General features: G+C 46.2%; 1 protein-coding gene across 16 annotated transcripts in view; it reads right to left on the reverse strand.

Moving 5' to 3' along the window:
* SLC8A1 (solute carrier family 8 member A1) overlaps positions 1–25,517 on the reverse strand; it is a 151,450-nt gene that overhangs the window by 23,777 nt on the left and 102,156 nt on the right. For 7 of the 16 annotated variants that reach the window (XM_054062189.1, XM_054062188.1, XM_054062177.1 and 4 more), the window contains 4 exons: positions 3,837–3,943; positions 1,195–1,215; positions 346–363; positions 222–236 (listed from right to left, as the gene is read on the reverse strand). In XM_054062189.1, coding sequence (XP_053918164.1) covers positions 222–236; positions 346–363; positions 1,195–1,215; positions 3,837–3,852 — 70 coding nt within the window. In that variant the 5' untranslated portion in view covers positions 3,853–3,943. Of the gene's footprint in view, positions 1–221; positions 237–345; positions 364–1,194; positions 1,216–3,411; positions 3,516–3,836; positions 3,944–25,517 lie in introns of all 16 variants that reach the window. The other 9 variants (XM_054062180.1, XM_054062175.1, XM_054062179.1 and 6 more) reach the window with 7 other exon arrangements.

Consider the following 25,517-nt stretch of genomic DNA (forward strand, 5'->3'; position numbering starts at 1 on the left):
ACTCCTCCTGTGCAGGCAGCAGGGAGGGGAAGGCTAGCTCAAGTGGAGAAACAGCCCCTGCTCCAAGAGATGGATGGGGGCTGCCTGTCACTTCAGGGGTGACAGCTGACCCTCCCTGAGGTGAAGGTAAGGTGTGTGCAGCAGGCAGAGCACTCTGTGAGAAGACACAGTGTTAGCGTGACCAGCTGGGGCAATGAGGCTGCAGCACATCGCCTTCTTACCCTTCCAGAGTTTCCCTCCAGGACAGAACAAACGCAAAGAGAAAACCAAAAGGAAAGAGTGGGGTGAGCATATGGCCATTAAGAGAAGGGAATTGGGGGGCAGGGGAGGAGCAGAAATCCATACCTGTGATGGTGAAGCCACCTAGATGAAACCAAAAATGAGAGAGAGAAAGAGAAAGAGAAGAGAAAAAGAAAGAGAGAAAGAGAAAGAGGGAGGATTAGCGTTGGTACAGCAACAGGGATACTCTGCAGCCCACAAAGCTCCTTCCCTGCCCCACGCCTGGGGACTGCAGACATGGGGAGCTGCTCCCAACATGCACCCCAGGGATGTGCAAGGAGACCTGAACGCAGGCTTTTCAACCCATACCTACAAACTACCATCCCCAGTATCTAATACACGCTGTGGTGAGGGGAAAACCAGTGTGAGCCTGCCCTGCGGTTGAGGGTGCTTTGGGGAATGAGACTGGCTTTGTATCCCTCTCTGGCCCCCCAATCCTGGGGATAGCCAGCAAGGAAATTCAGAGACTAGGTGAGTTCTAAATATCCCCAAGACTGGAGGAAAAGTTTGCATCATCTTTTAAAAAAAGGATTGACCAACTTTCCTGTCCAGCCACAAGCATCCCTAAGTCACCAGGCAATCCTTTTTCTCCCATGGCAGTTTAAGAGGCAATGAGTTAATTTGCACAGTGCAGGTTTGTAACTCAGCGTGTCAGCAGGTTTGCTATGGCTGAAACAACACCAGTTCGAAAAAATATTCATAGCCACAGTGAGTTACCATTTGTTAACTTTAGTGACTTTGGGGGTCTACTCCAGAGAAAGATGTGGCATTAGATACCTGGGCTTACTTAAATAGCGCTGACCACTCTAAAAGAGAATGTTGTGAGCAAAGAAAAATGTCAAACAAAATCAACTGTCTTTTGAAAACGGGCAGACAAACTGGAAAAATGGAAAAGAAAAACGAATGCATGCTTACCAAGCTCATTCAACAACAGGGCTGTGAAGGAGACAGACAGAGACAAACACAGAAGAAGAAAAGTAAATGAATAATGAAATCAAAAGGGACATCCACAGAAAGACTCCAGATCCCAAGGCAGATATTTCACATCTGTAAAGCTGCAGAATACCATTAGTGTTGAGAGAAAGGCACTAAAAATAAGAAACATTTCACGGGACTGTGGTTTTAAAATAAAAACTGTTGCAAATATGGGGTGGATATGGGATTAAAAACACACTCCAAAAATTCATTTTTCCCCTTTGAATTGCATGTGCAAGATCTTCCATTGGTCTCAGAGGTAATTCTGCCCTGGGAACGAAACAAGATGTCCCATGTGCAGCAGCTACGGGCTTTGACCTCCTCCAGCTGCCTACTGGGGACCAATAGCTCTAGCAGGAGAAGGCAAGTCTGTGGCAAGGCTTGGCTCAAGGATCTTGTCACTCAGCATTTTAGGTCTCCAAAACAGAAGAAAAAGCCTCCCCCTTAGCGCACTGGTGGGTCTCTGGTCCCTGAAGTGTAGACCCCACCATGGCTACATATCTCAAAGGTGACATTACACAGATACTCTCGTCACCAGGGTGCCAAGCATATGGCTTGTTCTGCCTCGCTGCCTCTCGTACAAAACCAAGCACAAACACTGAATTAAAAAAAAAATCATTACATAGCCAAAGCAGCAAATAGCATCCTTTAAAAATCTTGACTTGCTCTCCAGCTAGTGACTTTTGCAAAGCTGAGCTTCTCTCAGTTATTTGAGACCAGGAAGATGAGGAACTTTCCTTCCTTTTCCTTTAATTTTTAAAAATTTCAGCTGCGATGTCGTATGATTCTCAAGCCTGGAGCCTGGTAAGTGTGTTTGCTCTTGCTGGACTTGCAAGGCTGAGCCCACTTGGATCCCTGTGAAGCTGGGCAAAGCTGGAGCCGCTAAGCTGAGGTCTCCATATGTCACTTTAACCTGGCAACACTGGCTATGCTCCACAGATGCCACTGGCACCATTTAATGATAGAAATCCCACTTGCAGAACCTCTGTGGGACTGCCAGTGTGTCTGATTTTTTAGCCCTGCTTCTGCTATCTAGTCACATAAACCAGCAGGAAATCTGATGGAGGGGATGGAAATCCGATGCAGCTGACCTAGAGAGCACCTGCATTGTAGGGGAACATTGCATTGCTGATGGATGTGTTTTTAGCCCAAAAATACAGCAGCGTGTCCACACTGTGGACTGCTGGGGGCCCTCTCTGTCCTGAACGAATAACATTATTACAATCCCATGTCTGCTGACGTGAGAGCTTATGTCCCAGAAATTAAAAAGCAGCTCCATGGTAGACAGACTAAATGCTGCTGCCAGTTTTTAACAAAGGGTTTAATAAGGTCTGTTACAGGGCAAGTAATTATCTTAAGTAACTCTAAAACTGCTTCTTGCTCAGCCACCAACAGCGCACAGAACTAGCTGTTGTCATTAATTTTCACTTAATTTTCTAGCAGAAAAAATGCATGGAAAATAAGTTAACTCTGTCTTTTGGGGTAGGTTTGCAGTTGGTTTAGAAATGTGATGGAAGAGGAAATTGTTTTATTATTCCTGTGAGAAACTATTATCCAGTGCAGAGCCATGAAACTTTATTTGAGTATAACCTGATTTCTCTGAGACTGTTTGCATTCTATGGTATTCATGCTTGTACTGTGATTCAGATCTTGTACTATTATACTATGTGATTCAGATGCTTGTACTATTTTCAGATCCTAGTGCCAGTATAAAAAGGCTAAAATTACTGCTCTGGTCATGCATTTTATTTCAAGTGAAGGCTATTTAATTTTATAATAAAAATCATGTAGTGTCACCTTTTTACTTCTTGAGACTGAGTTTTCTGCTTGATTAAATGAAGGTGTAGCTGTCAGGTGGCAGGGCAGCACTCGCAAAATGTCTCTGGGGGCTGGCAATGCTCATCGTCCCCTGTTCAGGTGCTCTGGGGCCCTCCTGGAAGCCTGCCTTGCTCCCAGGGGTCCTTGTGAGCCAGACAGTCTCCTCCCCAAATGAAAGAGGAAAGAAAAAGAGCAAAAAGGTGCAGTAGCCAAGCTTCAAAGGAGGGAGGGCAAAACGGCTGGGAGCCAAAGTGCGAGGAGAAAGGAGTGTGAGAGTAGGGAGACACAGATAAAGCAGACGGCAGCGTCTCGAGAACTGGTCTGGTTTTACTCTCACACCTTTCACTCCTCGTCGTAGCCACACCGGGTCCCCAAGCACAAGGAAGAAACTGCACTCTTTCTCATATTCCTCACGGTCAAGTATTCTAAGGGTAATGAATTTCCTGTGGGAACACAAGACAAAGGCAAACACATGATTGGCATCACACACACATGCAGTTCAGTTCACATGCCATGGTGCCGGAGATGATTGGGTCGGGGAAGCGGCTGCACATCCCCTCGGGGGCATATGGGGAAGGGCAGGAGGATCCCAACCACCTGCTGGTGGGCTAGGGAAAGGCCGAATTCAGGAGGGACTGGAGTGTCCTTCGTCCTGCCCTTTTCCATAGGCATTGTGGATGTGAGGTCGGTGTTGCAGGTATCAGGCATGAGTGAGCCAGACAGGGACACACAGGCTGCGCTCAGCCCTGGAGCACGTCCCCCACCTTTCTTCTCACTCATCTCGACCAGCCGGGGCTCCCCGATCTCTAGGTAGAAGGTCTTGTTTTTCTCATATTCCTCATCATCTATCACCTTGATTGATATCGTTTTGCTGGAACAGAGAAGAAGAAATAGAGATTCAAGAGTAAGTGGGGAAAAGGGAAGAAGGGAGACAGGGAGGAGGGTGGAAATGGCAGGAGAAGGGAGCTGCAAATAGAAAGCAGTGGTTTTGGTAGCACAAGCTGGAGGGGTAGCAGAGCTAAAAGCAAAGGACAGAAGCTGAAGGGCGGAGCTTGCCTCAGGAGGAGCATGGATCACAGGGTCAGAGCACCGTGCAACAGCTCACAGGGCGCTAGCCCCCTCAGCTGTACAGGATGCAGCCTGGACAAGCCTCACCTAGAGGTGTCTCAGCCCACGGGCAGCAAGACATGTTGCTTTCCGAAAGGACAGCCCTTGACAGCTTGCACACACCACATTGGCTCGTGGGGGCATGATCACTGGGAACCAGCACAGATCAAGCCCCTGAAAGCATGATGTACTGCTTAAACCAGCCTCTGCATATGGAAGAGGCTCTGTCTCTCTAGGCCGAGCAGATCCACACATAACATCATGATCAGCTACTCAGTCTGGGCTTTGGCGGCTCCAATTTACAAGCTTGAACCGGATGGTGGAATTGGGACTTTTTCTGTGGAGGGAACATAAGGGAAAGATGGTCATTCTGGTTAGGGCAGAGTGATGGAAAGTTTCACTGATGGTGAGATTTGACTTCTTTATTTTCCTTAGCAAGCAGCACGTCCTTCCCTGAAGTTTGGTCGTTCCCTGTTTGAGATTCCTGCAGCAAGTCTCTCTTCTCACATGGCCCCGAGTTGCTGAATTTTCCCCTGCAACATCAGCAGGGCAGGTCTGAAGTCAGAGCCCCAGCTCAGAGCACAGTCATAGAGCATGGACCACGAAGGGCAAAAGCCTCCCAGGAGGCTGCGGCCACCCGCAAAGAGATTTGCTCGTTGCGGTACTCAGTAGAATGAAAATCGAAAGAAAAAATTGCTTTAACAAGGGGAAAAAGCTAGCCTGGAAGAAGTTTTGTAGCTCTTTTCAGTGATTCATGTAAGTAGCCCAAAACCACCCATCCTAAAGCTGCTCACCAGAAGGTGACCATACCCCCAGGGTACTGGAGGATATTACACAGGGCAGGACTACTGTGGTCTTTCGTACAGTGCAAAGCCCTTGCAAAGACAAGACGGGAGGCAGAAATCCAGCAGCCCCTGCTCCTGCTCAGAGTGCCCTGTTCACTGTCACGCATACGTGGCATTGCTGCTAGGAGAGGACCTCCTCCTGGCTCTGACCTTGTTCCAGACAAGAAATAAGAAGGCAATGCAATGACTGTCTGCAACCCTCTGCTTTCTGCCAATCTCCTGGCTGGGTTTTCTTTTTCCCCATGCTTGATGGCTGTGCCCTCCTGTGAACACTCTTGCTTAAACAAGCTTCCCAGCTGCACTCCCCTTGCCCAAACCTGTGTGCTCCATCCTTCATAGGAACACCAAGATGGTGTCCCACTCCTGGTTCCTCTTTGCTCCCCATGGGCAGCCAACACAAGCCTGAGCAGCCCTGAGGCTGCCTCCATATATGATCAAGGAGGATCTTCTGCTCCTGGCAGGTCTCAGCACAGAAACCCCATAAATGTGGAAGAAAGCCATGCTCTAGGGGAGTGAAATTCAAGCCATGCTGCCGTAATTTCTGGCTTTTTTTTCTCTCCTTGCGTGTCTGTACTGCCACCCAGAGCCCCTCTGTTAAGCTGACAAGTATTTGGCAGCAGAAACGACACTCATTCTCATTCAGAGCAAACACTGCCAAGCACTTGGAGGAACAGCCAGGATAATTTCTTGTTCTGTTTGCTATGAGTAAGAAGTATATAAAGCTTGCCCTTCAGGTGTATAATGAAACCATTTACTAAAGAGCAAGTGATGGCTGTGTAAAGGGTAACAATGGAGCATGTCTCAGTATAATTGTATTTTATAATGAATATCTGTAATAATTTGTTCTGTTTGTAATTATTGCTGCAACAGGTTTGTAGATAGAAAAAGTGGTTACCAAGCATGCAGCTGATCTTGCTTTGCACTAATGAGTTAGGAGAAATTATCATGTATTAAAAACCTAATGAACGATGCAAAAATGCTTTCAGCCAAGCTCTCCAAGCGGACCTGACAGAATTAACAGAATCACACAATTTCAAAAACATTATTAACAAAATCAGTAATTTTCCTGATGCCTTCCATTAAAATGTATGCTGCACCCTGCCCCTGTGTATGAAAAAAACGCCTTTCTGAGAAAAGATAATTAAAAAAACTACCTTCATCAGTTCTGAGGGCAGCAGAGGTATCAAGATGGGTAACAAGACTTCCTATGGGTATGCTCTGGGTTGCCATGTGTGGTATTCCTCAAAGCCCTACAAAATATTTATATCTCAAAAAAAGAAATATGAGTGCCAGTTAAAAAAGCTGTTCTTGATGCTTAGACCCAACACCAACAGGACTTCCTCAAATAATGCAGCCTTGGGGCTTAAAGTGCCATTGCCAGCAGGCGCTGCTATTATGCAGTTTTCTGAGTAATCTTTCTAGGGTGTGAGCAAGTGCTCTGTGTTGGGTAGACATATGCACTTCTGTTTCTGCTGTACAAGGCTGTTGGGAAAAAAGGTGAAGGAACAAATGGCAAGTCTGCTTTCTGGATGAATCTTCAATCAGCAAGAATTGCTGAAGCACATTTGTCCCTGGTATGAGACTGCAGTCCCAGAGAAAAGGATTTTCTCCTAATGGTGTTTGAGATAACATCTGTTTGAGAAATACCAAGTATGCGGAAATGATGAAGGCTATTCTTAGAGCATGCCCGATCTCCACTGCACTGCCTTTTGCCTGCTGCAAAGGCCGTCTGCAGGATCCTGCACACTTGCGGCCAAATGGCAGGGTTTGATCAACGGAGAAGGAGGAGACAACTGCATAATCTATCCTGCATTGTAAAAATTGCTTTCTACTGTAATCTGGGACATGCATTGATGACAACCTGCTCTTGCTGGACCCTCTGACATGGTCTCTGCTGTCACTCTTCTCCCAGGCAGAGATTTGCTGGAGAGTGTGGGCTGTGACGATGTGAGCAGCATTGGGCTACTGTGGGGTTGCCCATGCAGGCTGTGGGTTGGAGCCCACGTTCCTGGTGGCCTCAACTAGTCCTGTACTCCTGCTGCATTCAATGTCCAGTTTTGCAAGCTTGCTGCCTGCAGTCCTCTTTTTCAAAGGTACACATTGCTCTGGGAGGCTGTTTTTCTTGCATTACAATACATGGTGCAAATGAAGGAAACCATGAGTACCTGGCAGAGCCAGAACAGCTTGCTAAGGCTCATAGAAATGTGGGCTGCAGTGCTGAGCACAGCAGCTGTCCGTCTCTTGGTTTCCCTAGTTGGACACAGGGGGATGAAGCATGCTGAGACACAAAGTCCTGATGGCATAAGTAGGTGCTGAAATTGGCATTCAACATCTCTCTTCTGGTGGCTCAGGGACTCCTTCAGCACCAGACTTGACAGTACTCTTATAAACACAAAACAAAAGGGATGCTGTATAGCGCTCTGAAACCTCCACCACTGAGTCACTGCAGGGCCAGAAACCAGGAGTCCTGAATCCATAAAATACAGGGAAAAAAGAGAAGATCAAACCAGATTATTAAAGTAGCCTCTAAACCATTAGACATTTTCTTCACCTCGTGCGAATCTGGGGCAATCAAGATGGTGTTTCCAAGCTGTCCCTCAAATCATCGCAGAGGTCTAGAATGACCTTTGATTTGAGGACAAAAGTGGCGTTTCTGCCATAATCTAACATCTCCAGGGGCTGAGTATTTAAGCTAAACCTTAAGATCCCATGAATGTGCAATATCACAGCCCTTGAAAAAGCTGTAATATTTTTTTCTGTCTTGTCCTTCGGTCGCACTGCAAGTGACAAAGAGCAATTCCTGGAGCATGTCTCCAACAGATTTTGGTGCTTGGGTCTTACAGGTCCCTCTGCTGAGCCAGGCTCCATGTTGGCCTATGCCATCAGGCTTGGCACACCTTCTGCCTTCCTCCCTGTCTGCTGCAGGGAGCCCTGGGGACACCATAGAGCAAGTTTGCAGCAAACTACTGCTGCTGCTAGGGTCTTCCTTCCATTGGTGTTGAGTCCATTTCACCTGAGCTAAAGAGCCCTGGTCTGACACGAAGGCTGAGAGCACCCATGGTACATCCAACTGTTTGCATTTCTGTACCAGAAATTCCTCTTCCCCAAATGTGTAGACAAGGCAGTTGCTGATAGAATGAGTTTAATCTCATTTCCATGTACCAGAAATCAAAGAATAAAACATATCTTGCAGAACTGCAGCTCCAGCTCTTCTCCTCTTGCTGACACCCAAGAGCAACAAAAGAGCATCCTGAACATGACAGAGCAATCTGTGCCCTCAGTCCAAGCCCAGTGTTCTCCATCAGGATTAGGTTTTGCTTCAAAGCATGCTATTTCATTCAAACCATACAGGTCTTCTAACAGAGCATTTCCACACTACCCTTAGTTAAAACAGACCATGGGAAAGTCCTCTTGGCTGATGCTGCTCTAAAGATGGTGCACCAAGGGAAGAGCTGTTACAACCTGTCAGACAGAATGGCCACCCAGCACAACCTCTTCTGCTGAGAGCGTATAAACAATATTTCCAGGCCCCATATATTTGTGCCTCAGGGATTTCCTAGCCAGACCAGCTTTCAACGTATTTTGCTATGCTCTGCATATTTCCCCCATTTCCCTTTGAGCCTGGGTAAATTTTGACATTTGTGGTATCCCATGAGCCAGGTAGAGCAATTTAAATGTTAATGCCAGCTCAGTGTCATGGACAGCAAATAGCTGCTCTTAGGAGGTGATGGTACTTGACACAAGCATGCTAGCCCACCTCCATTTTCTGGGCACGTTTCTGGAAAGGGCAAGAGAAAGCACTCACATGTCTCCCTGTAAGTGAGTCCAGCAGGAACATTGCACTATCAGGGCAGGGCTGAATGTCCCCTGTAAATGGGCAAGCAAACTGCCTTTGTACAACGGCAAAGTCAGGGTGAGAAGAGATCTAATGTTTAGGCAAAAATGCCAGATGGGGAAGGCACTTTGTGAACAACCTCATGCAGGGACAAGTACATATGTAACAAGCTAGCACAATCTAGCAGAGAGTGACAGGAGCAGAACAAAGACCAACAGGGGAATATTTCTCTACAAGCAATTTTGTTCAAGGCCATATGAGAAAATGGACGCAGTACTGGGCACCAGTGTAAGGAGCTGGGACTCTCAGCTCTCCTTTCTCAACTAGCCTTTTCTCTTTTGTGGGATCAGATGGCACCAGGAATGATTACTGACAGCTTACAAGGACCTCTGCATTCATTTCAAACCTGAATTTCTGCACACCAGTGGAAGTCCTCAATATACTTGCCAAAACGCTGCTGTTCCCAATCTACGCTGTACTGCTTAATTACATGAAATGGCAGAAACCCCTCTCATGACTTGCACAAGCAATTACCACTGCAAGGATAAAGGGAACTTGCTGTTTCTAGGGCACAGAATCATAGAATCGTTTGGATTGGAAGGGAACTTAAAAATCATGCAGTTTCAATCCCCCTGCAGGAACACTTTGCACTGGATCAAGTTGTTCAAAGCCTCATCCAATCTCGCCTTGAACACTCGCAGGGATGGGGCTTCCATGACTTCTCTGGACAGCCTGTTCCAGTGCCTCATCACCCTCACAGTAAAAATTTTCTTCCTAATATCAAATCTCAATCTCCCCTCTTTCACCTTAAAACTGTTACCCCTTGTCCTATCCCTGTGCTCCCTGACAAAGAGCCCCTCCCCAGATTTCCTGTATTCCCCCTTTAAGTACTGGAAGGCTGATCTAAGTTCTACCCAGAGCCTTCTCTTCTCTAGGCTAAACAACCCCAACTCTCTCAGTCTGTCCTTGTATGGGACGTGCTCCAGCTCCAGGATTATCTTCATGGCCCTCCTCTGGACTTGCTCTAACAGATCCATGTCCTTCCTGTGCTGAGGACCCCAGAACTTCCCAGATGCTTGTACACAACAGGTATGATGCCCTGGAATTGGATGGGCATACAGCTGATGATGTGGGCATAGGACCCCTGGGATGGAGGGGTCATCTAGGCAGTCAACCCCCCACATCACCGCAACTCATGTAGAGGCAAAAAGAAGGGTAGTTGTCATAGATGACTCTTGTCCGAGGGGAATGGACCCAACCCACAGGGAAGTGTGCTACCTCCCTGGGGCCAGGGTAAGAACTATAACCAGAAAACTCCCTAGTCTGGTAATGCCCTCAGACTTTTACCCATTAATGGTTCTTCATGCAGCCACTGAAAAGATAGCAAGGAGAAAACCTAAAGCAATCAAAAGGGATTTCTGAGCCCTGAGATGGTTGCTTAAAGGCTCAGGTGATATTTTCTTCAATCCTTCCAGTAGCAGGGAAGAATACTGAATTGAGCAGGAAAACCCAGCTTGTTAGCATGTGGATCTAAGGTTGGTGTCCTTGGCGGAACTTTGGGTTTTTTCGACCATGGGATGGTCTATTCATTATCAGGTCTACTGGCGTCTGATGGAATGTACCTCTCACAGAAGGTGAAAAGGGTTTTTTGCTCAAGAGCTAGCAGGGCTGATGGATAGAGCTTTAAACTAGATTTGAAGGGGGAAGGGGGCAATAGCAGGCTCATTAGGAATGAATGATGGGAGGGCATGCTGAAGTCTGAGGAGCTGCATCCTACTGAGATTCAAACTGGTCCACAAGGAGATGGGCACAATGAACCACACTTGAAGTGTTTTTATATGAATGTGTGCAGCACGAGGAAAAAGCAAGAGGAGCTGGAAGCTTCAGCCCAGTCCCAAAGATAAGACATTATTGGCATTAGTGAAACTTGGTGGGATGAGTCCAGTGACCACTGTGCTACGATGGATGGTTACAGGCTTCTCAGGAGGGACAGAGAGGGCATATGAGGCAGGGGGTGGCATTGTATGTAGCAGAAAGGCTGGAATGTATGGAGCTTGCAGTTGGAGATGGCATAATTGAGAGCCTCTGGGTAAGGATTAAGGGACATACAATTAAAATCCATGTCGTCGTGGGGGGCTGCTATAGGACACTCAACCAGGATGATGACATTGATGAGTTATTCTTTAAGGAACTAAGGGATGCCTCCAAGTAATCTGCCTATGTCCTCATGGGGAGCTTCAATTTGCCAGGTATCAACTGGGAGTACCACACAGCTGGCACAAACAGATCCAGAAGATCCATACACTCTTTGGAGGGTAACTTCATGGCACAAGTGCTGAGGGAACTGACCAGGAAAGCGCCCTTCCTTGATTTGTTGCTACTTAGAGAGGGTCTCGTGGGTGAAGTGGTGACTGGAGGCTTCCTTGAACAAAGTGACCAGGAAGCAGTCAGGTTTAAAACCTATGGTAATAGGAGCAAAACTGACAGCAAGACCTCAACTCTGGATATGAGGAAAGCAGACTTCAGGTTGCTCAGGAAACTGCTTAGTAAGGTCCCCTGGGAAAAAGCTTTTGAAGGTGCTGGGGTCCATCAGAGCTGGTCACTTTAAAAAAAACACCTCCAAAGAGCACAGGACCAGGCTGTTCTGAAAAGCTGAAAGTCAAGCAGGCAAGGCAGAAGGCGGGCCTGGCTGAGCAGGGATCTTCTGCTAGAACTGAGGCATAAAAGGATGGTATATGGCCAGTGGAAAGAAGGACAGGTGACAATGGGAAGATGACAGGGATGCTGTTCACCACTGTAGAGCAGAAATTCAAAACTCAATTAGAATTGAAGCTGGCCAGCACTCTTAACTATAATAAAAAGGGCTTTTTAAAATATGTTAATAGCAAAGGCAGGCCAGAAATAACATTGGCCAATTACTTGAGTAGCATGGACACCTCATAAACAGGGATCCAGACAAAATAGAGACATTTAATGATTTTTCACCTCTGTCTTCAATAATGATGATGGGTTCAGCCTCCCTTGGAGCCCTGGGCTAGAGGACCAAGACTGTGCAAATGATAAACTCCCAATCAACCCTGCACTTGCGTGGGACTTGCTGCTCCAGCTGGCTCTCAATAAGTTGATGGGTCTGAGGGAATTCATCCAAGGGTACTTAAAGAGCTGGCTGATACCATAGTGAGACCTCTCTCAAAGATTTTTCAATGCTCTTGGGAATCTGGAGAGGTACCAGTTAATTAGAAGCTGGCAAATGTTGTCCCGGTCTTCCAGAAGGGCAGCAGGGATGACCCCAGTAACTATAGGTCTGCTAGTCTCACTTCAGTGCCTGGAAGATTAAGGAGATTATTCTGGAAGCTACTGAAAAACACCTGAAAGACAACACAGTTATTGGTCCCAGACAGCACAGGTTTATAAAGAAAAGGTCCTGCCTGACAAACTTAATTTCCTTCTATGATAAGGTTACCCACTCAGTTGACCAAGAAAAACCAGTTGACGTGATCTTTCTGGATTTCAGCAAGGCCTTTGATACTGTCTCTTCACAGTACCCTTCTAAACAAAATGTCCAGCATCCAGATGGATAGACACATAACACACTGTGTGAACAATGGCTGATGGGTTGGGCTCAAAGGGTCATAATGAATGGGGTTACATCAGTACGGCAACTAGTCACTAGTGGGGTTCTGCAGGAATCCATCTTAGGACCAGTACTCTTTAATATCTTCATCATGACCTGGACGTAGGACTTGAAGGTTTATTAACCAAGATCGATGATGACATGAAACTGGGGTGAGCCGTTGACACTCTTGAGAGCAAAGAGGTCCTGTAGAGGCATCTAGTCAAACTGGAAAGCTGGGCAATTGCCAACCACATGAAGTTTAACAAGTCGAGTTTTGCACCGGGGACATGGCAACCCTGTATATACATACAGACTCCGGAGTGAGAGGCTGGAGAGCAGCCCTGCGGAAAGGGATCTGGGGGTTCTGGTTGACAGCATGTTGAACATGAGCCAACAGCGGGCCCTAGCAGCCAAGAGGGGCAACTGTGTCCTGAGGCGCATCAAGCATCAGACTGCCAGCCGATTGAGGGAGGTGATTGTCCTGCTCCACTCCACACTGGTGCAGCACCACCTTAAGTATTGTGGGCACTTTTGGGTGCTGCAGTATAAAAATGATATCAAGCTACCGAAGAGTGTCCAGAGGATGCCACAAAGTTGGTGAAGGGTCTAGAGGGGAAGTCATGTGAAGAGTGGCTGAAGTCATTTGCTCTGTTCAGCCTGGACAACAGGAGACTGAGGAGGGCACTCATAAGAGCTTACTGCTTCCCCACAAGGGAAGGAAGAGGAGCAGGCACTGATCTCTTCTCTCTGGTGATCAATGATAGGACCCGAGGGAATGGCAGGAAGATGTGCCAGGGGACGTTTAGGTTGGATGTTAGGAGAAGGTCCCTCACTCAGAGGATGGTGGAGCACTGGAACAGGCTTTGCAGTGAAGTAGTTATGGTACCAAGCCTAACAATATTCAAGAAGCATTTGGACAATGTCCTCAGACACATGGGGTAAATTTTAGGGTTGTCCTATGCAGGGACAGAAGTTGGACTTAATGATCCTCGTGAGTCCCTTCCAACTCAGGTCATTCTGTGATTCCGCATAGTCCTGTTGTTGCCAGCCTTGACTCTGCAAAAGCCAAGCACTTCCCACCCGGAGGGTAAGAGATCATGGTGAAAGAACAGCTATGAGGCACACACGTTCTGGTGGTGACATTTCAAAGCCAAATCCATTGGTGCTGTCTGTTCCAGCACATGTTCTCAGACTCCTGCAGAAACGTGCCACATTTGTTTGTTACTTAATTAACTGCAGTTAAAACTAGCCATGAGAGATGGGGACATGGCTTGGGAGACTCCCTGCCTTACACAGCTCATGTGAGTGCTGGGCACCAGGGCAAGCAGGCCGCTGTAGGGCACTAGATGTCATATGGGGAGAAAGCTTCCAAATCATCATTAGGGCTGGGCATCACCAGAGCCAGTGGCCAGGGCCAAGCCTGGCCCAGATCCCAAGGTGCGTCTGGGGCCAACCACCAGAAACAAGGCAGCTTTTTCTCTCCTCATCCCTGCCTTCACTACCTTTTGCTCACCATCTCCCTGGCTGTCCTCACCTGCTTGGTGAGCCTCCCTGGAGGCTGCAGGGGCTTAAGACCCTGTCCACGCTGTTAGAGATGCAAAGAGATCTAGCTGCTCCTGTGTCTGCCTCTGCAGCACACAGCTTTTCCAGCTGGGGCACCGGGGAGTGCTTTTATGCACTTAAGCAGCCTCATTGGTCATATTTCTAACAGCTACTTGAGGAGGGAAGTTGTTTTGCTGCTGGGAAGAAAAAGGAGCAGATCAGGCTTTTCTACCACCAGTTGACAAAAAAATTGCACCTGATGGTGAGGAGGCAACAGCCTTGCATGCAGAGAGTCACCCCGGTCTGTGGTGGAAGCATTTCTCTCAGCTGCAGAGGATGTGTGCCTGGCAGGGGATATGTGAGAGCGCAACATGACACCTGCTCAGCCAGTGCACGGATGCACCTTCCTGAGGGACAGAAGATGCACAGAAATTAGTCCGATTACATGAATGACCTTGTGTCATTTTCACTGTTACCCAGTGGTCTCTGACAGATGAGAGGGTTCATTAGGGTTTCTATCCCTGCTGATGGGATTCCATGTTTGTGAGATGTCCCATGAGTCACCCATGCAGGGTCTTTTGCAGAACCAAGCCTTCCTGACATGAAATGTCTGTACTTGACGAAAATTTTGCCTGAAATATGCTGCTAACATGACGTGGAGGGCAAAGGAAAAGCTGCCTGAAGCTAAGCTTGATGCACGATTTGGCAAGTATGGATGTGAGCTGATCTGATGTGGCAGCCTGGTTCACTGGCCCAGAAGGCAGATCTGCATAGGGCTGCACAGTCCAATGCCTACCAAAATCAGAATCAAGCACACTAGCCTGGACATGGCAAACCAAAGGAGGTGGAACCCTCTATCATCCTTTCTCCTCTGGTGCCAAAATTCATCTGGTAATTATTATTTTCTTGATTGCCTTCCACGTCTTCCTTCAAGGCTTGCTGAATCAATCTTTGTAAGACCACAGCACCATCACTATCATGGCTGCATAAACCCTGGCCTCAGAATGCACTGAGTTTAAATGATGACACATAGCTTAAATACATAACCCTGGCCTGCTCCAGAACATCACTACCAGGAAAATCCTGAAGAACGATCCAGACTGCTCTCCTTGGCCTTGCGGAGATAGAAGACGTGGAAACTGGTTTGCAGAGAGAGGAGGCCTGAAAGTTGCTGCTGCTCGAACAGCTGCGAGACGACAGGCACAGCTGATGCTCAGTGCCTCAGAAAAACACCTTTCAGGAGTGACAACTGCCAGGTAAGCTGATTTCACATGCTAGACTGAATGCTGCTTGACTCTTTTCTTAAGAAGACCATATTGGGCAACATTTGTCAGACCAGAAATGCTTTTCTGGGGAATCCTCAATGTTTGCTTTGTTGCAGCCTGGTGAACACACTCCTTCATTTTACAAGGGGCCAGCTAGGTAAAGATGCATGACACTCTCTTGATCTGCTCCAAAACAAGACCTGTTGTGCCTTTGGTAATGATTAAATGATTTGTTGCCTTGGGACAGCTGATGGCATGGCCTCCTCTCTTCCAGTGGCTCTGCATATGGTAACACCAGGGCAAAACAGTTCTTTGCTGTTCTTTCCCAATCCCACTGCAATCTGTGTCTAGTGACAGTGAGCCACAATCCCAAAAGTGCCCTGAGTGCTTGTTGGAGGCAAGATCATTTGGGATGAAACAGGGGAGACACTGTCTAGATCAGTATCTGGATCTCCAAAGACAGCATGCACAAACAGAGTAATACAAGTGACAACGACCAGGAGGGAAAACATATTTGATGTGAATTTGATCAAAAACGCTCCCAGTAGCAATTGCATAAGGCATCTGGGAAAGCTGACAAGAGCAGAAACAACTTCTCCCTTGTCTTTGCACAACCCTGCCCATGCTAGCTAAAAATTGCCTTTAGCCCCTAAAAATTATGTTAGCAAAGGATTCACTCACCTCAGTCCAACATCACTGCTCAGTACAATCCCCCTGCAAATCCCATTTCTAAGTCTGCAGAAAGAATTCAGAGCCAAAATCTGGCATTTGCCCCCAATCTGCCTTTCTGGGATTTTCTCCTCTTGACTGGCAGTTCAGTTGGGTCTGTGGGTAATGCAGGCAGGAAGAAATAAAAGGACAGAAACTTGGCTCCAATGTTTCATCATGCTCAACTGGCAAGATTTGTCCTGGTTCACAGGCAGCTGGGCGATGGGGGTGGCGTGTTGCAGGGAAGAAGTGTGTGCTGAGCTGAGAAGGGGTCGAGGCTGAATTTGAAATCCCTGCTGGAATACTTGAAGTAGAAAACAATCATGGTGAGGAATAAAATTGTGAAGGGATTTGGGTAGGACAGGACCTCTGGGTCAAAGCCCCCTTCCTCTCCCTGATTGTCCTCAAAATGTTTTCCCCAAGAAAAGGAACTGGAAAGTCATACAAGTGCTTCTTGCACCTCTCTGCACCTAAATATGCATGTGGATTTTCTTTACAGTCAGGACTCCCTTACAGCAATAATTGCTTTAAACTTTCAAATAAATATTAGTTGCTTTTCCCTGTGTACACCTGGCATAGTTGCCATGACAATGCTCTTCAAACAGGAGACATCACTCTTATTAAAATGGCTTTGGCACCTCCTAAAATGAATTTCAACAAGCAACTGCCAGTGATGTGCGAAAGCAGACAAGGGGGGCTGGGAGCGTTCGTTACAGCTTGGCGTTGTTCGCCTTGAAGACCTTGGAAGCTGATAATGAAGAAGCCAGCTAGCAGAAGTTTACTGATAAGTAGGCATTGGAATGCAGAAAGCTGGCTGCATTTGGTTCAGGAGTTTGAAAACAGCCAGAGGAGACTGAGTCTGCGCAAAGTTCAAAAACAAATATATTCATCCCGAGGAAGACTTCCTACTTCATCCCTAAGACCCTGGCTCACGACCATCAGGAGGCACTATGCAGGCGCAAGACTGGAGTGAACTTTCCAGATCTAATTATAATATGAAGTGGGGATAGGGTATGAATATGTAGTAGGTGCTTATATCTAAGCATGTCTTTACACTATAAGTAGCTGCTTATTAAGCTATATGGTGTGCAAGCTAGGAGGAGAACCCCCTTGCACCCCAGCGCTGGAAATAAACATACCTCCTTTATAACTCATTTTGGGTTATAGGGTTTGATTCCGCAAAACAATTTGGCACCCCAGATGGGACACCCTCTCTGCCCAGCTGCAGGATCAGTGGGGAGTGAGACATTCTAAGGCGTGCGCCGGTAAGTTATTTCTCCAGACAATCTCCCATCTCTACCCGATCGCTGCGGGGGGAGAGATGGCCCATCAGCAGGTGGACCAAGTATGTGATTTATGTATGATCATTTGGATGTACCTGCAGGAAAAAGAGGGAGCGAGTCTATAAGCCGTTGATGGGACACCTCACGCGATGATGAAGGGTCAGGGTCATTTTTCCGAGACCCCATAAGCCCGTGAGGGGGGATATGAATCCCCTACTAGCGCCGGGTGAGGAGGTGGCACTGCCAGCCCCTGGGTAAAAGAGTGAATTCGCGGCTGTGGTCTGGTCAGCTCCCTGCTGTGATAGCAAAGCACCAGGTGAAATATAATCCCAAGATTCTCATAAGGCGGAGAATGTTGAGTGAGGGGTTACGGTGTAATCCCAAGATTCTCGTAAGGCGGAGAACGTTGAGTGAGGGGTTATGGTATTACATATGGTATAATATGTATTATTATATTATAAGATATATAGATAAGATATATTATCTATATACCTTATATATAAGGTATATAGATAAGATAATATTATAGTATATACTATTATGAATTGGGTACTCCTTGCTGAGGAAGCAGGAGTGCCGCATATGAGATAGCTATCATCTTCTACACCTGTTGCAAATCTTCAGTATCGGTACCGTGTATAGTTTAACTTCGTTAAGAGCTCATTTTAAACTTCTCATATATTGTGGAGTGTTTGTATGTGAGTGCGTGGGTGCATGAGATGTGCAACTGAGCGTGAAGCGAGTGCGGAGTTCTGATCCGTGGTTCTGCTCTCCCGCGAAGGGAGCAGCCGGAGATGAACGAAGCAAGTGATCACTGCTATACGTTGGGTGTTTTATGTCATAAGTATACTCTGTGAATTGTCTGACGTATAACAGAGTAGCAGTGGAATTGAAAGGGATAGCTTACCGGGGACGTTCTTCCTCTATAGACAGGAGCCAGAGGTGGACTGAGCTCAAAACGTTGAAAGACTTGCAAATTGTTTAGAAGCTCTGTTTGTCTTGATCCTAGGAATGCACCTACGAAGCCTGTTAATTCCTAACGTCCACTGAGCCAGCAAATGTGTATATTTACCTCAGACCTTTGAAATTAAAGGCTGCAAAGGATGAAATTTTAAAATACATAGCATAGAAGAAGAAAAAAAAAAAAAAGAAGAAAATCGGGAGAAGTGGCTGAGAGTGCCCTCCCTTTTCCTCCCTTCCTGGTATGCAAGTTATGCAGTTAGGTGCTCTGTGTGTGAGTTAACCCTTCCCCTCCCGGAATGTGAGTTAAGTGTTCTGTGTGACAAAAAAGAATAATTTGATAGTGTAAAAGCAAAAGGTTTGTATAGACAGAGGGGCCAGAATTGTGCAGGTTGCAGGAATGGATCAGATTTGGTGTTTGGACTATCATAAAGTTTTATTGTGCTATTCAGCTAGGTTGGGATCGCTGTATTGTCCTGAGTGTCTGTAATCTGTAGATGGGAATTGTTGTTGCTAGTCTTGTGGGAAGACCCTGAGAACTTAGAGACAGGACATTGGTAAGTGTTTAAATGGTTTGTGGAAGTTGGAGAAAGGTAGAGTCGGAAGGTAGTATAATGGGGGCAAAACTGAGCAAGAATTTCCTTGGGCAAGCCCATTAGGATGCATATTACTGGAAGGAATTGGTGGGGGGAGCCGGAGGCTCCATGAGTAAGAAAAGGATTTCAGTATCTTTTTGCAACTAATGTTGTTTTTAAAGAGAGGGTAAGTGGAATGAAGTGTTTTTCACCCTCCGAAACCATCTGGAGTGACAAAGGGACAGTGGGATTTTGTTGCTGCCAGACCCTATGGTACTCGCCCTTAGGTGGGAAAATAACAATTTAAAGGTAAACTGAGGCAGTGTTGTGCGACGTGCAGTGTTGAGCAAGGGTACACTAGAATAAATAAAATTCACTGGACAGCAGAACAGAACAAGATTTATCTAATTTGCTTAAGCCTCCCCCTTGATCACAGGAATGGGATATGGTCTCGGACGGGTCCCCCCACCCTAATAGCTCGGTATCTTCCTGCGTCAGGGAAAGGTCTGCTTTGACAGTGTTACAGGCACCTCTCTGGGAAGAACGAGACAAAAAAAAAGAGAAAAAAAAAAAAAAAGAGAAACAAACAAACAAAACTGATTGTAAAACTGTATGGGAAAAACTGTATGGGATTTGGAAAGAGTATTTCCCATCCAAGACCCAATGTGGGATCCAGACAGATCTAAACATGTAGAAAAATTACAGGTATATCAGGAGTGAATCTCAAAGGGAATGAAAAGGTCCATTTCCAAACAAGTAAACAAGGTCCTCTAAATCACCATCTGAATTCCTAAATTGACTGAGGGATATAATGTGCTGCAACACTGCTGGATCCTGGGTCAAGGGTAGGAATACAACAACTAGGTTTTGGTTTTGGGCCAGTCTAAAAGAGGAATAGTGGCTCATGAGAAGGAAGACTGACGGAGACCTGGGGAATCCACCCTAGCCAATCCACTAGTTATAATGAAGCCAGAGAAAGAGGAGAAGAAAATAGAATTTTAATTGACACAGATGCAACGTATTCAGTTTTGAACTAAGCTTTGATGTCCCTGGGAAATGACTACATCATGGTAAATGGGGCAACTGGCCAAAGTGAAAAGGTGTATTTTTGTGAACTTCTAAGATATAAACTGGGAATACAATGGGGCATCTACAGATTCTTGTATATGCCCAACTCCCCAAGGCACTTTTGGGGAGAGATTTATTAGAACAATTGGGTGCAATAATCAAATTTGAAAAGCGAGAGATTACTCTGGAGGTAAATGACCAGCAGTATATGCAAAGAATGGGTTTATCCTTAGTCAGTGTTCCCACACAAGGAAAAATCAGGGAAGAAATCACGAACCAGATATACCCTGAGGTATGGGCCACCAATGTGCACAGGACTTACGGGCTGTAAATAAAATAACAAAAACCTTTACCCAGTGGAGGCAAATACATATACCCTGTTAACTGTATTAATACCTGCACTAACCTGGCTTACTGTTTTAGACCTGAAGGATGCCTACTTTTGCCTCCCTCTCCATGAAGCCAGCCAGCCAGAAAATATTTGTATTTGAATGGAAAACCCTGAAAGCAGGTGCAGAACCCTGGATATTTGGTAATCAACTTGCAAAGGATCTTGAGGCCTGGAAGCCCCACCTGAGGAAAGGAGATTATTGCAGTATGTAGATAATACCTTGATTGCCACCAAGACAACGCTTGCATGACCTGGATGGTGAGTCTGTTAATCTTTTGGGGGCTCCAGGGATATCGGGTATCTAAAAGAAGGCCCAAATAATGCAATCTACTTGGGCTATGAAATCAGCGCTGGACAAAGAACTTTGGGACAGGCCTGAGAAGAGGCAATATACCAAACCCTGAGACTGTAAACAGTGAAAGAGTTATGAACTTTCTTGGGGATGACTGGGTGGTGTCAGTTATGGATCTATAACTATGGACTGCTTTTTAAACCCCTGTATGCACTAACCACCGCAGAACAGAAATACCTCCAAGAGAGCAAAGAGGCTGTGCAAGCCTTTGAACAGCTGAAGAAAGCCCTGATGCTGGCCTCGGCCTTAGGACTTCGAGATGTGAGTAAGCCATTTCTCCTCTTCTCTCATGAGAAGCAAGGGATTACCCCAGGGCCTGGCTGTTTACAAGCGGTTTCAGCCCTTGTGCTAAACGTCCAGGAGACACGAAGATTTACCCTGGGCCAGAAGATGACTGTGTTAGTGTCTGGAAGCGAGAGGTGGGCACTGACTTTCTCCACAAAGGTTCCTAAGATACCAAGCTATAATGTTGGAACATGATACGGGAATTGTTGTTACTAACATCATCAACCCAGCTTCTTTTCTCAGTGGAAATATAAGGAGAACCAGTGCACCAGGACTGCTTAGAGACCATCGAGGCCACATACTTGAGCCGTTCGGACCTGAAAGACGGTCCCATGGAAGACGCTGAGGGCTGGTTCATGGATGGAAACAGCTATGTCTTAAGCAATAAAAGACATGCCAGGCCAAAAACATACAGCATGCAGAGGAATTCTGAGACTGCTGGAAGCAGTCCAGCTACCTGAGAAAGTGACAATCATGCACATCAAGGCACACTAGAAAGTGCATTTGGAACTGGGGAGAGGAAATGAGCTGGCGGACAGAGAGGCAAAACTGGCAGCCAAAGGTGAGGTAAGAACAAAAGGGGCTTTGGTCCCTGACAGATGAATCCCTGTAGAAGGTAAGCCAGAATATACCAAGGAAGATCAGATAATCAGAAATTTGTTATACACCTGGAAGGGTCATATAGTAAGAGGGGTGAGTCCTCACTCCACAAAGGAAACTAATCATTCCCCCTTATTTAACATGGCTTTTGATGAGGGAAAAACACAGGAAGAGACATGAGGGGAGCAGAAGCTTTATATAAACACCTAATTAAAGGGATTGCAGCTAGAAATGTATACACCATTGTGAGACAAGTGGCTCAGCAGTGTGACCTTTGCCTCCAGAGCAACCCCAAAATTACCCCAAATCAGAAATCGGCCAAATTGGAAGAGGCAACGGGCCTGGGCAATAATGGCAGATTTATTTTTCGGAACTCCCAAGACAGGGGAGATGTTGATACTTATTGGTATTAACTGGTACCTTTTCAGATTGGCCAGAGGCATTCCATACTAGAACAAGGAGATAATGAGAACATTAATACAGGAAATAATACTATACTTTTGGGTTCCAGCAACTATGTCTCCTGATAGAGGACCACATTTTATCTCAGAAGTAGTACAACAGGTCAGTCAGTATTTGCATATGAAATCATGACCTCCTACATGGTGGCATTGGACAAACAGCTCCAAAAGATTGAAAAACATGAGGTTGAGAAGTGAAGTAGGGGTTTGGATGAACCTGTGCATAACATACGACCTGGAGATTACGTATATGTAAAGTCTCTTGCAGAGAGGACTCTGGAACCACAGTGAGAAGGACCATTCCAGATGTTCCTTGCCTCCTTCACAGCAATCAAAATCAAGGAGCAGAGTGCATGGATCCATCGCACCCGAGTGAAAAAGGCACACAGATCTTCATGAAGGGTCATGCAAGTCCAACCAGGAAAATTATTTTTCTCATGATTATCATTATAATCCAGGGAGGGAAAGGCACCTCTAGCCAAAAGAATAGTGAGTGGCCTTGGGCTCAAACTTTTATTTGGTATACTGGAGCCCTGGGAAATATTCTGAATCGAAAGGGTTTAAATCTATCAACTCTGGTTATGCATGAAAATCAAGTACATGTGAGGCAAGAATGGAATGTGGATAGAGAACAGGGGATTCAGCAACTTCAAGGGACTGTAGGAGGAGAAATCAAAGTAGGATGCCAAATGGTTAATGGGACTATCCGTAAAAAGGCATCCCAAATTACTATCTCAACTACGCCTACAGATAAGAATACAAAGACCTGTATTTCCAATGAATTAGACTCTTGGCATAAGTTTACATTAGTACAGACCGTTAGGGTGATTTGTCTCTGGGCCTATGATACTATTGGGCTCTCGTTCAAATTTAAAATAAATATTATAGCTAAGTCTGTTACAACCCAGAATTTAGGAGATTGGTCCATATAATCAGGAATACAGGTCAACAGCAAATGCTGTTCAACTCAGAATGGTCTCTTAAATGTGTTGAACTGCTAATGCAAACTGATATTTCTGAAATTCAACCAGCATGCTCTCATTTCCTAAAAACATCCTTCGAGGGCTGGACAATCTGGCTGTGAAAGCAAGTGCCCTTCAGGGGCAGAACACAAAGGGGCGTTAGCAGAGTGTTACAGACAGGATTGGAGGTCCTAAATGGAATTGACTATCAGAAATGTTACCGAAGTGGCAAAAGGTGGAGGAACAAGACCATGAATTAATAGAAAATGTATTTGGTGTGATCCAAGAAAACGTTTCTTTGGCATCCAGTTGTATACAGGCACAATTATGGATGCAATCAGTGGCCGCCTTAATTGTAAGAGAAGGTGGTGAGGGTACTTTCCCACTGAAATCTGGAAAGTGGTTTGGGACAGTGCCACTGGCTTAGAGAGGAAGCCTCAATCCTGATAGACTCTGGTAAATTTCACCTATGACCCCACCACTAATGCAGCCCCAGCCTTTGTGTTTACCATATGTAACTCTGCAATATATGTAATCACTCCATCACTGCATTAGCCATGATAAAACTGTGCTCTATCCTTTTGAACATAGAACATGGGCACAAATAGTGAATGGGAAATGGCAAACTGTAAATTTAGAATCTTGCATTACACAAGAACAACAAGGATTCAGTTGCTAAATAATGCAATCGGTGCTCAAGACATCTGCCTTGACACTGAGCAAAGCATCTGTCACTTTGAGATCCATCTAGATGCTAATCCGAGGACTGTACTTGTATATACGGGCCAGGGTTGTGTGTCTTTGAGAACTGCTTTTACCTCTGTAGTAATAGCTGAGATAATTATGGATAGTAAGAATCACTCTAATTTATGTATTTGTAATCTTGTTAAGATTGTTGGGTGTGACTTTTCTTTAGGAAAAGGCTCTGGTTAAGAAAGAGCATGTGCTGGTGTTGAGCACTAACAGCTGGGTTTCTCTGCCCAGAGCCCAGCAAGACACTACAAGGAGGGGACAAACTTGGCCCCAGGGCTTGGCTCCTAACATGGCAGAGAAATAGGGAAAGCTGGTCTGCCTCTGAAATTTGTGTCACTGGATATCACTTATTTTCAGAAAATGTGAGTGAGCATAGGAGCCGATTTTACCTCCCCTGCCTGGAAACACAGCCAAGCCTTCAGACAGTTTGGGAGCTGTATTTGTGTTATTCTTTTCTTTCCCCCTTCCTTTCCAACGAGTTGCCTTCCCAGAGGGCAGAGGAAAAAAGCATGCTGGCTGAGATGGGATTTTTTTCCTGCCCTTTCAAACAACTCAGTTCTTTAGGAGCTGTCAGCAATTAACGCCCATCCCCTCCCAGAGACCCTTCTGAAATTGTCCCTAGAAGACCAGAGGACCCTAATCTCCTCAGGCTGCTGTGTCTTGGTAGAGGAGCATGCTAGAAGATATGTGGGGTTGTGGTGCCCAGGTAGAGGGCACTACTGCAGCAGGGTGCCATTTCCCATCCATTCCAAAAGATTCTATCAGTCCAGTGACTGTAGCATGGGCCACTCCAGTGGGGTTTCCCTGCTGCTGGACACACTTGAGGTCAGGAGCATGCAGTCAACTTCAAGAGCCACAGTTCAGTGTGACTGTCGTGCCATTTGTTTACTGCCAAATAAATCTGACTATGAAATACGGCCCTCTCAACTGAAACGCCATGTATAAAAACCCTTTGAACAACACACCAGGTCTCCTGAAATCCCCAGTGATACATGGGGTTAAAGCCTGTGTTGGGAGCACAAAAGCAAATACATATTTGTTACGGATCCCTCACAGTGCTGAGATAGGCAGGAAACCAACCCTAAGAGGAGGATGAAAAAATTTTGCTTCTGTCTCCAGTTGCCAAGGAGACTGTTAAAACAAACACTGAGTGGCTGAGAGAAACATGAGCGTGGAAGAGCACTCGGGTGCTTTGTGACAGCCTGCCACAGTACAATCTGGGCAGGGCCCCTGTGATGGGCTCAACCTTGGCTAGCAGCTCTTCCCCTCTTCCCAGGGGAAAAAGTTCATGTTTCAGTTTATGTGCACCTGGATGAAAGTGGCAAGGAGCATTTAAAAATGGCAGTGAAGTGCTTGCTCACAGCCCTTGCTGCGTGTAAGCCACATTTATAGCAATTGTGGCAGCAGGATGCAGCATTTGGTGCCTTCAGCCTAGACCTGCCTTTAAGCGTTCAGGCCATCAGAGGCAGCCCTCCTATGCCAGCAAACTAAATCCAGCTATATCTGGGGCTAAAAATTACTCCACTTTGTGTCTAGCTCAGCAGCTCAAGTGCCTGTCTGTAAGCTTGGAGGATATATACAACATCGGATGGAAAATCCTGCTGCAGAGCCCTGTGCAAACACACATGGTAGATTTGCTCCTGTGACAGTCAAAGGTCAGAAATCAAAGCCCACCAGATTGTTCACAAAGACAGGGCTCTTTAAGCCGCACAGACTGTACACTCCACCTCAGGGGCTGCACAGAGACTGCCCCATGTCCAGCTGCCATGGTGCAAACTGCTGAAATTATGTGGAAGCAGTGATTTCCCACACAAACCCCAAAGCCCAGGAGCTGGTT

The sequence above is a fragment of the Cuculus canorus genome, chromosome 3, assembly GCF_017976375.1.
Source record: "Cuculus canorus isolate bCucCan1 chromosome 3, bCucCan1.pri, whole genome shotgun sequence".
Classification (NCBI taxonomy): domain Eukaryota; kingdom Metazoa; phylum Chordata; class Aves; order Cuculiformes; family Cuculidae; genus Cuculus; species Cuculus canorus.